Source organism: Staurois parvus, unplaced genomic scaffold, assembly GCF_062004578.1.
Source record: "Staurois parvus isolate SC_StPar_1 unplaced genomic scaffold, SC_StPar_1.0 ptg000715l, whole genome shotgun sequence".
NCBI lineage: Eukaryota > Metazoa > Chordata > Amphibia > Anura > Ranidae > Staurois > Staurois parvus.
In genome coordinates this window covers 12,171,256-12,186,128 of record NW_028318511.1, presented here as the reverse complement: position 1 = coordinate 12,186,128, position 14,873 = coordinate 12,171,256, and the positions used below count along the sequence as shown (strand labels likewise).

Sequence of the window (14,873 nt, the reverse complement as noted above, 5' to 3'; positions counted from 1 at the left end):
ATATTTTATAAATATTCTTCCCAATTATATTGCCATATATTTGAAATGCTACAATTTTGGCCATATTCAATATATCAATATATTTCAAAATATATTTCAATAAACATATATATATATATATATATATATATATATATATATATATATATACGGCATGTTGAAATGTGTTTTTATTACAAAATTATTAAAAAATATTTTTAAAAATACTATTCAAATATACTGTATGTCTTTAAAAATACAAATCTACATTTTTGGAATGCATTTACAAATATAAGTAAAAATATATGTTAAAATGACTTTTTTATATGTTAAACAAAATATGAAGAATATATTTAAACAATACATATTTTTTTAAAATATGTATTTTTTAAATATATTCTTCAGATCTACTATATACTCACAGCCTTACCAAATACTGAAATGTCCACATTGATATATACTGCTGTTCTGTCTCTCAGCTTGCTATAATAATCCTACAAGAAAATAAAAGTTAATTTAGTGGTTATAATTACTATTGATAAAAACTGTGATTATTACTATTAGTACTAATAAAACTGCAAGCAAAGCGATGAGATAGCTGCGATATATTTTTTGCTATGGAATTATTATCCTGGTCCTTCCTTTTATACTTAGCAAGTCAGTGATCTGGAACAAACATGTACATATGAATTGTTAGGACACCTACTGCACAAGGCAGGGTAGCATAGTGAATAACTACCAAGTGAAGCTAGGATCAAGATAAAAGCTCCAGATCCTAAACCTTCAGAAACAAGTCAGCAATGGCAGTTTCTCTATTTCTGTCCTGGGAGATTCCTTGAAAATCTTTCAAGGCATGTGCTGAGAATGTCATATGGTGCAAGGTCACCAAAATAATCTGTGCTGAGAATGTCATATGGAACAAGGTCACCAGGATAATCTGTGGTCCTATAGCAGAAAATTCCAGCAGCACACTGTGCTACTTCTTGATTGGCAGATCAACCAATATTTGCTAGCTTGTTGATGTACATTTCCAGTGAAGGGAGGATTACTGGAGGGCCATTTTCAAAATATAAGATTGCCACGTGAACCCACCCTGCCAAGCTGAGGTGACTAGTAAATTTAGCCCTGCCAGGTGGTAATTTACCCAGGTTAATTTAAAGTCTTTAATTTGTCTCTCACTTCAGGGTTGTCACTGTTCTTGACTACTGCCTTTAGGTTTCACTGGCACTTAGGGCAATAGACAAGGGAGCTGTAACAATTTTGAGTTATGAATGTTTGTCACCCCTGGTCAACAACTAGGAGGTTTTTGCCAGTGGTGAATGCTTGGGGAGGATATAAATATTTGGGCTTGAAGAGCTTTCTTTCTCCCCAGGCTGCAGACTTAGGAGGTGTTGTGAATTGATTTGTGCTGACTAGGCCAGAAGCCTGTTTGAGCCTAGCAGGGTTCCTCAAACTGCCCTGCTTGGTCGAGGTGGGTACAGTACTAAAGGTGGAAAGTCTGACCCACAGAGGGTCCTGGTACTCCCTTGAATGGAGGAGAAGTAGCGTAGAGTGTAGAACCTATGCTGCTGGAGACAGGGGCATATTTACCACAAGGCAAACAAAGCATATGCCTAGGGTTGCATTTTTCAGGGGGGTAGCACTACCCCCCGGAAGAAGGGACAGAAGAAGGGACACATGCAGCACAGGGACTAGGTGGAATCTGAGAGAGGCTGCAGGCTGCTTAATGGTGTATGCAGAGCCCGACTATTGTTCCCAGGGATGTCTGGAGCTGTGAAGGTGAGTGTCTTTCTCTATCTCTCACCAGGAAGAGGGGGGGGGGGTTGTATGTTAGTGGAAGGCTCTCTTGGGTGGGGGGCAGGGGTGTTGTTGGTCAATGTCAGGCTCTCTTCACGCACGGGGGGGAAGGGGGGGGGGTGTTGGTCGGTGTCAGGCTCTCTCCCCAGTTATAGGGGGGGCATCCAATTTTTTTGTTGCCTAGGGCAGCACAAAATCAATCTTACACCACTGACTGGAGGGATCTGAAGCCCTAACCCTCTCTCCTTGTGAGCTGGAGCAATAAAATCTTGGAAGAAGACTGAAGTGACTGGTGCCCTTCCCTGCTTCAGTTCTCCACTGTGGCCATGGAGCCACCCTTGGGTAATGTCAGTCTGCCCCTTCACTGGGGGTATCCCCTTTACCCAGTGACCCCAGAGGTTCACTACACATATGTATGATCAACTTACATACTGGCCTAGCAGCAGTTTCTTTAAAGTGTATGTCAGGGTAAAATAAAGAAAAATAAGCAGTACAAATTTGCAGTGCATGCACATTTCCACATGTTTTATCCCTTTAAAGACCCCACAAGTGCAGAAAAATACTTGTTCCTCTACCAGAAATGCACTCAACTCTTAAAGCAGAACTAAACCCATCAATTAAGCTGTTTCCAAGAACTGTTACAGTCTTTTTTGCTAGCTAGACTGTTCAACCACTCCTATAGTCAGATCTCTATGAAATACAAGTTAATCATTCTGTCTTCCAAGATAAGAACTAGGAGAGAAGGACATGTGCAGAAGACACAGGAGGAAAAATCTGAATTTCTGACAAGCTCAACAGGTTTTATGCACTTATCCAAGAGTTAATTATTAGGGTTTACATACAATTTAAAGCTGAACTCCAACCCTACAGCCAGTCTTGCACAGTTGTACCAGCTCCTCTCTTGCACTGAAATTGCTTACTCTGATTTCACTGCACACTGTGACCTTCTCACATTAATCTCCCATTAAAAGTTGCAGAAAGCCTGAGATAAAGCCCATTTAAATTTCCTGGCTGGAGGGCATCCAGCATCCCCTACTTCTGTCAATGAATGCCCATTCCTCCAGACTATCATCCACCCATCAAGGCATTTTATTATTTGCATAATTACCCCCAAGAGCCAGCCCACTGCTTGCATCAGGGCAGAGGGCTGTTGAAAGGAATACTGAGGTAGGCTGTGATGTTTTCAGTGAGCTATGTACAGCACCCTGATGGCCCCTCCCACCAAACATGATCTCCTTGCATTGCATAGAGAAGCACAAACACCTAGCAAAGACATCACTGCATCCAAAATAAGTTATGTAGGTCAGGGGCATATTTACCGCGAGGCAAACAACATATTTGCCTAGGGAGGCACTTTTCAGGGGAGCGGGGCAGCCCCCCGGCAGAAGTGACATACATGGCAGCCAGTGACTGAGGATGGGGAGTAGGTGAGGCACAAGCACAGCAGTACGGGCTGCTGAATGGTGTCTGACTCTCATTCCCAGATCATTGTCAGAGATCAGCACAGAAGGAACACGGCCCGGCCGTGGGTGCTGGAATCTCCCCCCCCCTTAACCACATACAATTTTACTCTTGCCTAGGGTGGCACACAACCAAGATACACCACTGATGTAGGTAATAAAAATGGAAATATCTTATTTAAAATGTAATTAGCATATTGATGGAAAGATATAGGAGAAACCAGGGAAGCAGAATAAACTTCAGATCAGGGGCGGACTGACAACTCATGGGGCCCCCGAGCAACAGGGGATCATGGGGCCCCTGTGTCCTTGACCAAACTCAAAAAAGCCTATGAAAAAGGTACCAGGGGCATCTCATGGTGCCCCCTACTGACCCCGGGCCCTCGGGCAGTGCCCGAGTTTCCAAATGGTCAGACCGCCCGTGCTTCAGATGTAACTGAATTACCTCTGCAAATTCAGTGGATCCAATTAAGCCAAATTCTTCAGCTCCCCAGCTCCCAAAAATAATTGTTCTCCGTGGACGCCATTTTCCTATTAAGCATAAGTATCTTTAAACAGGGATAAACTACACAAACAACAGAGTCTATTAAAAGTGGTTATAAAAGTATTTTTTTAAATAGCAAGCATGTTATACTTACCTGCTGTGTGCAGTGGTTTTTCACAGAACAGCCCCGATCCTCCTCTTCTCATGTCCCCCGCTGAAGCGTCTGGCTTCTCCCCCCTGCCAAGTGTTCTGTGGGCACTCATGCATGCTTGCTTCCAAGCTGGGTCTGTGTGTCAATTGATACACAAAGCACAGCTCGGCCCCATCCTCCCGCTTCCTCCTCACTATCTGTGACTGACAGCAGTAGGAGCCAATAGCTCCCGCTGTGGCCACTCTGTAGAATGAGGAGAGAGAGAACCGAGAGTGCCTCTGCTTTTGTGCACATTGCTGGATCGAGATCTGGCTCAGGTAAGTATAAGGGGGGCTGGGATCTTCATGCAGAAGGTTTTTTACCTTAATGCATAGAATGCATTAAAGTATATGTAAACACTCACTTTTAAAACAACCCATTCAGTTTAAATAGAAATGACAGTCAAAATCCTTGTGTTTAGATGTAAAAAAACATTATAAACACATTCCCTCTGTTCTCAGCTGCATGAGAGCTGGGGGAGGAGAAATAGCATTACACTAATCTTCCTGTTGAATGGCTGTGCAGGTGGGGTTTGTCAGGAAAAGTGTCATCATTGGACGAGAGAAGGCTGAGTTCTAGAATAGCTAGAGTACTGACCACTGTGTGCTCTCATGCTTAATGTAGTCAGTTTATAATAGGAAAGCAAAGGGACTGGCAGAAACCCTAGGGATTTCACACTAAGGAAGCAATACAAAGAGAATAGGATATTTTTTCATACAAGTACATGGTACAGCAGACACATATCAGGAATATGAAATGTTGTGTTTACATGCTCTTTATGGTAAAAAAAACCTTGTACCTGTCTGTTGTCTGTGCCTCTCTGTATCTACTCATCAGTGAGTAGGAGGCCTTAATCTTACTCCTCCAAACAATTATTTACTAACTTCAACTCTGCAACTCAATAACTTTGCAACTGTTTTGCATACCACTTTTTAGTCTTAGGCCACATTCACACCTTCACATTTTGGGAAAGTGTGCAGAAACGTGGGTTTCTGTGCGTGTTCCCAGAAACGCACAAAAAGTACCAAACGCACTTCATGCTTGTGATGCCATTAATTGTTAATGCCACCCAAACATGATTAGCAGTCACACTTTTTGTCAAAAATATGCATTGCAAAAACAAGCAAGGCTCACTGCCATAAAAAGGTGCATGGGCTACTTCGGCACGTTTGTCACACATAGGGCAGTCCGTTGAACTGAATGGGCTGCCCTATGCTGTTGTCTGACCAATGTGCAAAAAGAAGTGGCAAAAATTGTCAGCATTAGACCCTCTGTCATGTTTTTAGTGCAACAAATGCAAATGAGTGTTAATCAGACTCTGTCACCAGAGCTTTCATTTCACTAAAAATATTCCCCTTAAATGATATGTGCATTTAATGTATTTTATGTATGTTGTTGATGGGGAAATTGCATATTACATATTTCCCTGTTAATGTTGGTCTCACAAATATCTAATAAAACCTCTAATATACTGATTAGTCTGGTTACCATAGCTGACTCATACCAAAGGAATGTTAAACTAAACTGACTATATGGACAAGTAAGCCCATTAGTTTCCTTTCAGGAATGTGCCATTTTCCTTAGTTCTGCTTGCTGCATTTTTAGTACAGGTTTGGTGTGAGAAAAAAAAATGCACCAAAGCACATCATCCCATTGAAATCAATGGAAAACAAGGCAAAACAGCATCAACAACTTCCAACGCGTTGTGTTTTTGGTGCAGTTTTTGAGTCGCATGTCTTGTAAAAATGCAGTGCAAATGTAGTAAAAACGCAGCTCAGCATGAAAGTAGCCTAAGGGGGTAATTCATCCCAATGACCAATAGTGTATGGAGCATTATTCCCACTGACCATCTCACTAATGTTTTATGAGCTGTAGATATAGACATTATTAGCAGTGGTTTCCCTGAGACCAGAAAGGTATTTCAAGGGTTACTCTGTGTTGAAAAGGTTGAGAAAGGCTGATATAGACTGACACCAAATGTTCACCATATGTAAAAATATGTTAGCTGACAATTCCATTATGTGAGTTTTTACCTTTTTTGACCTTTTCCCCAAGGATTCTGCTGATTTCCAGCATGACTGCAGTTCCACTGCTGGGATCTATTGCGCCATGGACCCAGCTGTCTCTATGATTTCCATACATTATATACCGGTCTGCAAATAAAAATGGAAACATATTTACATTTTAACATCTATGCATCTGCAAGAGTATAAAGCTAGCCATGCACCAGCGGTTCATCAGGAATATTCACTGTGGGTGGCCCCCACAGTAGCCGAACAGAAAATTGATGGCTGAAAAGCGGCTGCATCTAGAACAGATCTAATAGAAGATTGCCTGATATGAACCAACAGCGCATTACAAATCCTTATAATATTATTTCGTATTACATGAATCTAAAAAAGTAATTACTGTGGTTTTATTATATTTGGCATATTCAGAAACACTTTTAAATGTGATTAATCTTAAATGAAATAATTTAGAATTACAAATACAATATAATGAAAAAGACATGTTAATGGTCTCACCAGGCTCCACACTTCCTCGGATAATGCCCATCACATTTGCTGAGGACTTAATTGTTGCATAATTGTACACATTGACTTGAACATCACTGGAGGAGAGAACATATGGAGAGCTTTAATATTATTAGCAATCACTTTATTTTTTACACAATCAACACTGGAAACATGCATACAGATTGTACCTGAACTATGGCTTGTACAAAACGCAAGTCTCTCTCACTCACACCTTCAATCTCTCCCTATCTACTGTTACCTTCTTCTCCCCCCTTAAAGCATGCACAGATCACTCCCATACTTAAAGAGCCCTCACTGGGCACCACCAGCCTGAACAACTTAAGACCCATCTCATTGCTCCTGTTCACCTCTAAACCTTTAGAACTCCTGGTCTGCAACCATCTTAGCTCCTTCCTCACTGTAAACAACCTTCTTGACCCTTTACAGTCTGACTTTGCTCACAGCACTCCACAGAAACTGCCTTACTAAAACTCACCAACGATTTACTAACTGCTAAAACCAATGGCCACTACTCCATACTCTTACTACTTGTCCTCTCTGCAGACTTTGATACTGTTGACCACCCACTCCTTCTCAATAAACTCCATTGACTTGGCTCCCAAGATTCTGCTCTAACCTGGTTCTACCTATAACTATACCTATACTTATAACCAGGGGCCGACTGACAACTCATGGGGCCCTCAGGCAATAGGGGATCATGGGGCCCCTGTGTCCTTGCCCAAACTCAAAAAAGCCTATGAAAAAGGTACCAGGGGCATCTCATGGGGCCCCCTACTGACCCTGGGCCCTCGGGCAGTGCCCGAGTTTCCAAATGTTCAGTCCGCCCCTGCTAGTAGTAATGTAATGTATTTTTATGAGTACCAGTACAGAAGCTCTGTAGTCAATCTCTACTAGTACATTCCCACAGCTACAAAAATGTTGAACAAATAATATCAAGTGACCATTCATAATAATCACACTGTCCATGTTACCCTACCTGACCGAAAAAATGTCAGCTTTCAATTATGAACTCCACACCATCCATCATCTATCACTCATTGTTACAAGTTAGCTACTTTCTAAATTACTTAATACATAAAATATATCTGAATATCCAACCTGTCTCTAAAATTTCCATCAGCTTGGAATCCGGGGCCCACGTTATATGTACATGATAAATTTCCTTGCCAGGTGTCTGGAGCTGGAGGACCACTGAGTGCGCTGTGAGTAGAAATATAGCAGACGGTAATTGTTTTATATATATACACATTGTCATAACAGACCTCTGACCTCAATAAGCTTGGACATCATTCAAATATAAGAATTAATAATAAACTAAGAAAAATGTGAAAATCGAGAAGTAAGCATTCACATACAGGTCGATGTTCCATAAAAAGTCAAATACTGTTTTTCAATAGCTTTTCGGAACAAACAGCGATAGGTAGTTAGATAAAACAGAGACTGCCTGGAGCAAGATCAAAGGGAACTACCATTTGTTGGACCTCATTAAGCAGAGCAGTCTAAAGTTGGCCATAGACTAGTAGATATTCATTAAAAAATGTTCATTTTAAAAAGTTCATTCAATTTTCTATTCACTAGTGGGGTCAAATCAACATTTGTTTTCGACCACAGTGAAGAGAAAATTCAAAGGAGTAGGATGGAAAATGTTTTCCTGAAGGAATGATTTTCTAATAGTTAATGTGGTTTTCCTTCAGGAAAGTCAATTCGCTCCAAAATCAATTTTTAAAAGCAAACATTTTTTGAAGTACTTTCAAACAACATTCACCAAGGCATCAGATGTACTGATGAGAATTTATACATATACGACCGTTCATTCAGAAATCTAGTAGTGTACTGTATGCCCAGCTTGAGGCAGTTTTACTACTTTTTTTTACCACTGAAATAAACCTGATCTTTGAAACTAACCCCATTTAGTTGCTAGTATATGAATCCCCCCTAAGTCCACATTAACTATAGGAACCTGCTATTCTTCTTGTTTAATACATATATCTACATAGAAGTTTTAGATAGTAGAGTTAGAGCCTCTGCCAGTTTTTTTGTTATCTGTGTGCCCATTGAGAGGATTAACCCTTCCTATTGGAGCTGGTGACCACTTTCACTGCTGTCACCGATTCTAAAATCTAAAGGTTTAGAGCTGTTACTGAAACAGGAGGTAAGAGGCACCCTTCTATTGGTGAGACATGTACTTGTGATAATGGTCTAACTGGGGATTTTCCCTTTATTTTGAAAGATTTTCACCCACTTCCTGGTATGTCTCTAGGACAGAAAGTCAGGAGAAATCTCCCCAATTTAATACATGGGATAAAAAAAATACTGGCATACTGATCAGGAAAACCAGAAGTTCTTATCTGCATGCTTGTTCTGGGTCTGTGACTTGAAGTGGTAAAATAATAATTCTAAAAATAAAAAAAGGTGGTAACATAAAAATTCTATTAATCAGGCCAGCAGAATTTGTAATAATAGCAGTCAGCGATAGCAGCCTTTACTTTCCTATTAAGAAAGTTTTCCCTTATTATTGATAACATAAATAATTGGAAGATCAGTAAATAAGGTGAGTGAGGTCATGTGGCACCCTTTTTTGATGCTGAGTAGTAATGGATGGAGGCCAAAAGGAAAAGGATTTCCAGGATTGACTTTAGTGAAGTGCACTGTATGCTGTCACACTTACCATATTAGAGTCTGGGCATCTTCAAATCCTATTGGCTGGGTTGGAATTGGGGGAAGGCCTGTGATGTCGCTCTCATTTCTTCTATAGGTATTACCTAAAAAGCATTTGAGAAATGGAAAAATCAATACCCTGGGATCACAATAAGCTCAAAGCTTTAACCTGCTCTCACCTTGTCATTTTACATGAAAAGTTGTACTGTCTAAGTCATGGTTTCTCAACCAGAGTTCTGTGGAACTGGGGGTTCTTTCAGAGGTTGCTAGGGGTTCCTTGATCAATGAAGAGTTTCTGACTACCAATAACCCCTGATATCAATAATCTTCTTTTTTTTTGGGGGGGGGCAGTTTTCCTACTGGTCAAAAATGTAAAAATATTCTTCTCCAACTGACCATTAACCACTTCCCACAAATGGACAGACCTATACATCCTCGGGGTTTCAGTAGTTCTACCAGGGTTATGGTTGCAGCTGCAGTCATGACCCTGGTATTTCTTTTTTGAGTTGCTAAAATAGTGTAAACGGAATTTGAGCAGCTATACAGCTGTCAGATCACTTTTACATGTGGTGGAAATTGGTTCCCTGTCCTACAGCCCCGAAACCCTCTCCACCCCGTTCGCCTTCCAGATCTCTCCCATTCTACCGGGGAGCCTGAGATTGAGACCTGCGGTCAAGGCAGCACACCATAGACATGCAGAAAGAACTTTCATTCTCTAATCATTTCTATGGTGTATGAAACTGGAAGCAAGGAGGATTTTGCCACTTGCAGTTTCGAGGTTTAGTAAAGCATCTGATCAAACCGAGCTCGAGTTTCTCCAATGCTTTTTGAGGGCAGAGGAGAGATTTGGGGTTTAATTAGATCCCAGGTCTCTCAGTAAAGAATAGGTGTTCATCCCTTGTGATACCAATAAAGTTATTAAAAAAATGTAAAGAGACAGTATAAAAAAATAATTTTGGGGCACCCCTGCCCCCATGCTCACGCACAAATGTGAAGGCATACATAGGTCTCACACATGTATGTAAACGCCGATTGCACCACACATTTGAGATTTTGCCACGAACGTCAGAGTGAGAGAGTAATAGTTCTACCACCAGACCTCCTGTTTAACTCTAAATTGGTAACCCATAAAGGCCTTTAAAGCATTGCCTCTAAAATTAATCAAAGTGTAATTTGTTCCAATGAATTTGTGTTTTTAAAAATTATCATGTGATTTAGAGATTTGTAAAAAATTTCTCTAGGACCTGTAATTGCAAAAATATATAACGTTTGAGGGTTCTAAGTAATTATCTAGTTTAAAAAAAATGCTGATTTTTATATGTATGTGAGAAATGGCAGAATTGGCTTGGGCATCAAGTGGTTAATATAAGGGGTTCTTCTCCCATTGGCCACCAGTGTATGGGACCACTACACTGACTACCAAGTTAAGAAGGTAGCTTTCTACTAACCACCAAAGTAAGGAACGCTACAATTTTCACCATTAGTGTTTCTTTTCTGGCTGCTATTTTTATTTGTTCAAATTCACAGTTGTTGCTGAAACGTTTTTTTCTCATAGAGCAAGGAAATGTTCTAACAGGGATCTACTCTAGAAGTCAGATATGCTAGATACACCACATTGCTTAATCTTTTATGTAATATTATATTTACAACTTACTGACTATGCAAATGTCCCATGAACTAGAGATGTAATAATTTAGCAGGGGCCCCTTGTGACAAGAAAATTATTTCAAGTGTTCTTCTGTATTGAAAAGGGTTGAGAAAGGCTGATCTAAGTGAAGTGTAAAAAATGGACAGAATGGCAAAATAAATAAAAAAAGGAATGTAAAAATAATGTAAAACAATTGCCCCATCCAGAACATATTCCTGCTCTAGCACCCCCCTTCCCCTCCTCATTGAGAACAACAGATTATGACAGATATACGCAAAGATAAAGTAGAAATATCCATCTATAAAACTGACTTTGTCGTAATTTAAACAGTGATGTATTAAAAAAAGATAACAGATTTTGATGGAATATTTCACCTTTGTAGGACTCTGGCAAAAATGACCTTTGATCAAACATAGGGTGATACAGTCAGAAGCAATGTTTCCATGAAATAAATGCCAAAGTAAGTACATTTTGTACTTATAGATTACCCCATGAATACAAATGTGTACTTTAAAAACTATTCCAGAGAAAAAGTTAAACCATTAACTCATATAGTAAGGTATCAGTGTAATCAGTCAGATTCATGAAGCTTGGACTGTTTAACCATTTAACCACTTGTGCTCCAGTCTGTACTACCCCTTTATTGCCAGGCTATTCTTCAGTTTTCAGTGCTGGGATAGTTTGACTGACAATTATTTGCTCACACAACACTGTACAGAAATGATTCTTTTTTACCATTTTTAGACAGATAGAGCCTTCTCTCGGATGATATTTAATGCAAGATTAAACCCAAAACCAAACATTTTTAATATTGTATTTTTCTTGTTAATTGTTCATTTTCCTTTCTTAGGCTTTTTTCTCTCTGTTTTCATCTGTTGATCTGACCAGTAATCTACCTCCTGTATTACAGTGCCTCCACTCTAGATGAAAGAGCACCTTTGAACAGTGGCATTGTCAGTCTGGGAGAAGGGGAGTGTTTGTACTACAATTTGAAGCTGAACTCCAGCTAACACGTCATAAGCAGTTACAGCACTTTTTTTCCTCTTGAGATAAAGGTTTTACATAAATAAATAAAAGCTGATCAATGCAATCACCCCTGACAGTGGTAAATGTTTTGTCTTATCTCTCTAACTGCTACATCTGCAAGAGAGTTTGTTTATTTTGTAAAACAACAGACTTACAGGCCAGATCACCAGGTGAAACTAAAAGAAAATAAAGCCTAGAAAAAGAAATTAATACAGCTATCACATCTAAGATTTGGTAACTTGCAATATAATAAATGTTTTCTTTTGGGTTTTATACCACTTTAATGACTACTGGATGTTTTCTTTTTTTACTATAAAAAAAGACCAAAATGTTTAAAAAAAAAAACCTGTTACCCTTACTTTGTGTTTTATTTACTAAAGGCAAATAGACTGGTAACTTTGCAAGCAATGTTGTCACTTTACAAAGGGCATGTTTCCCAGAGCTTAGTGAATGAGGTGAAGATCTGCTGACTTCAATCATCCAATCGCGTGCAAGCAAAAATGCTTGCACATGCTTGGGTATTCTGAAAGTGAAATGTCACCGAGTTCTGTGGAGTAAATTTCCTTGCAAAGTGCAACTTTCCTTGAAAAGTGAACAGCTTATTTGCTTTAGCAAATCATCCTATTTCTGTTCTAAACCATAGCAAATAAAAATACCATGACAGTATAACAACCCCCCCTAAAAAATGACCCCTCTTTGTAAAATCACCCCAAAGTTATCTCATATTTGCCACCATTTTTTATGCAATTTAACAAACATGCATGATTGTGTGGATATAACAGGAAGCTTGGTAATGGTACACTAGATAAGTTACTGTACAGACCATAGTGGTTGTGAAAAACATAGTGAAAAGTATACCTTGTGGCGCCGCTCCAAGCTATGGATGGAAGGAAAAGGATCACCCCACCGGCAAGTGAGAAGAGGGGAGCATGAGTTTGAGCGATTCCAGTGTCAGCCAACACAAGTGAAGGGATGGACGCTACTCAACCAACCCCAGGAATCCAATGTTGAGGAATGGCCTCAACTGCTGTTCTGGCCACGCCCTCTGACGTGACACCCATTGGACTCCTGGGGTCTGTTGAGCAGGGTTCATCCCTTCACTTGTGAAAAACATGGTGTCGACATTTTTTTACATGAGGTTTTCTGTGTGTGAGCATGGCCAGATGTACAGGGGTGTTGGAGTGGGCTATGCCCCCCCAAAGTTTAACTGCGCCCCCCCAGGCAGACTTTATCCAAGAGAAGCTGTCTGCAGCCGCTAACATAGCCCAGACAGCACACTTCCCCCTCCTTTTCCCTGCATGGACAGGAGAGAGAGGAGATGGATGTACACTGCCTCCTTCCACCCCTCTCCTCTTGTCTGCCCCACTCACACTCCAATTCCTAACTAGTGCTCAGCCTGAGAAGATGTGTGGCCAGCAAATTTATTAAAGCACTGCAGCCGACAACTAGATCTTGGCTGCAAGATTGATTCCTCTGCCTGATCCTGCAGAGACCAGCCTGGGTGAGTGAGATGAGCTCTGCACTACAGCTGAACTCTCCCCATCTCCCTCCTTCTCTTCCCCGTCCATCTCCCTCCTTCTCTACCTTCATCTCCCTCCTTCTCTCCCCCCCATCTCCCTAATTCTCTCCCCCCTCTATTTCCCTCCTTTTCTCCCCCCTCCATCTCCCTCCTTCTCTCCCCCCTCCCTTCTTCTCTTCCCCCTCCATCTCCCTAATTCTCTCTCCCCTCCTTCAACGTGGATGGAGGAATCACTCCCGCTGAGGTAATGTGTTCTGACAGTGTAGAGACTTCAAGGCTGCCAGAATACACTGATCAGTTCTGCCAGCTATAGTTGGGGGCGCTGATAGTGCAGAAATTTTCCTAGAGGCTGATTTTACAGAAGTCGATCGGTACATTGACTTCTGTACAACCAGCCTGCCCATACATGGATCGGAATTCAACCGTTCCCTACTGAGGCAGATGAATTTTGATCCATGTATGAAAAAATATCCTTTTTGTGTGCATAAAAACATATGAACTGGAAAAATATAATTTAAAAAAATGTTCCTTTGTCTTGACGTTTGTGTCTTTGAGACTGCCAGTTGTGGCACAGTATTTAGTATTTTGTGGGTAAGAATACTGTGGTATAGATGTGCATTGTATACAGAAAACACAGATTCTGTTCAATCCCCCTTAAGACCTCCCCACTGGCCAGCCACAGAACTTATTTCTCTGTTCTTTCCCAGGGTGCCCCATGTCTTTCATAATCCCAGTCTTGCTCACATTTTGTCATCCTACTTTGATTTTTTAATTGTAAAGCCAGTCAGGCTACTTATTATGTGTATTGTTAATATTGTAAACATTTACATATTGTTTATACTGTTTAGAGGCTAAGTTCGCCTTTAAAAACATTTTTTCCGCGCACTTCTGATCCTCTGAACATTGCCATACTGACTAGAGATGAGCGAAGTATTCAAAAATTCGATTCGGCTGATTCGGCGAATTCGAGGAATAAATTCGATTCGATGCGAATATATTCGCTGCGAATTTAACTTATAAAAAGGGTGTTTCTAGGCTTCAGAGAGCCTTTATATTAGTGCAGAACACTGTACCCTTAATTTAAATGCCCTTGGAGTCTGCTGGGGAAGAGAAATAATACTGTCAGTCAGTATGACATGCAGATGAGTGCCGTCGATCTTAGAATCACCGCACACTTCACTCATTTGGGCAGTCACGGGGCCAAAACCAGAGTGTGGAGCCACAGTGTGGCGGTGGAGGCAGCAGCAATGGGAGGCCATACAGCACCCTATGACAAAATGGAACCCACCAGCAGTGTGAGGAGACCTGAAAGTGGCACATGGCAGAGTGTGGCGATGGAGACAGCAGCAATTGGAGGCCGTACAGGGACCCATGACACACTCTGGACCTGGCAGCAGCATGAGGAGGCGGTACAGGGGCCCATGACAGATTACGGGCCTGGCAGCAGCAATGGGAGGCCCGTAATCTGCCAGTACCCTATGACAAAATGGAACACACCAGCAGTGTGAGGAGACCTGAAAGTGGCACATGGCAGAGTGTGGCGATGGAGACAGCAGCAATGGGAGGCCGTACAGG

The 14,873-nt window shown here is 40.9% G+C and overlaps 1 protein-coding gene across 1 annotated transcript in view; it reads right to left on the bottom strand.

The window, feature by feature from the left end:
- Positions 1-14,873, bottom strand: part of NAALADL1 (N-acetylated alpha-linked acidic dipeptidase like 1) — a 79,604-nt gene that overhangs the window by 30,328 nt on the left and 34,403 nt on the right. Inside the window, exons 6-11 of the mRNA XM_089653614.1 lie at positions 9,116-9,209; positions 7,546-7,647; positions 6,436-6,521; positions 5,944-6,063; positions 3,682-3,767; positions 410-473 (exon numbers count right to left, since the gene is read on the bottom strand). Of these exons, the coding sequence (XP_089509740.1) occupies positions 410-473; positions 3,682-3,767; positions 5,944-6,063; positions 6,436-6,521; positions 7,546-7,647; positions 9,116-9,209 (552 nt within the window). The remainder of the gene's footprint in view (positions 1-409; positions 474-3,681; positions 3,768-5,943; positions 6,064-6,435; positions 6,522-7,545; positions 7,648-9,115; positions 9,210-14,873) is intronic.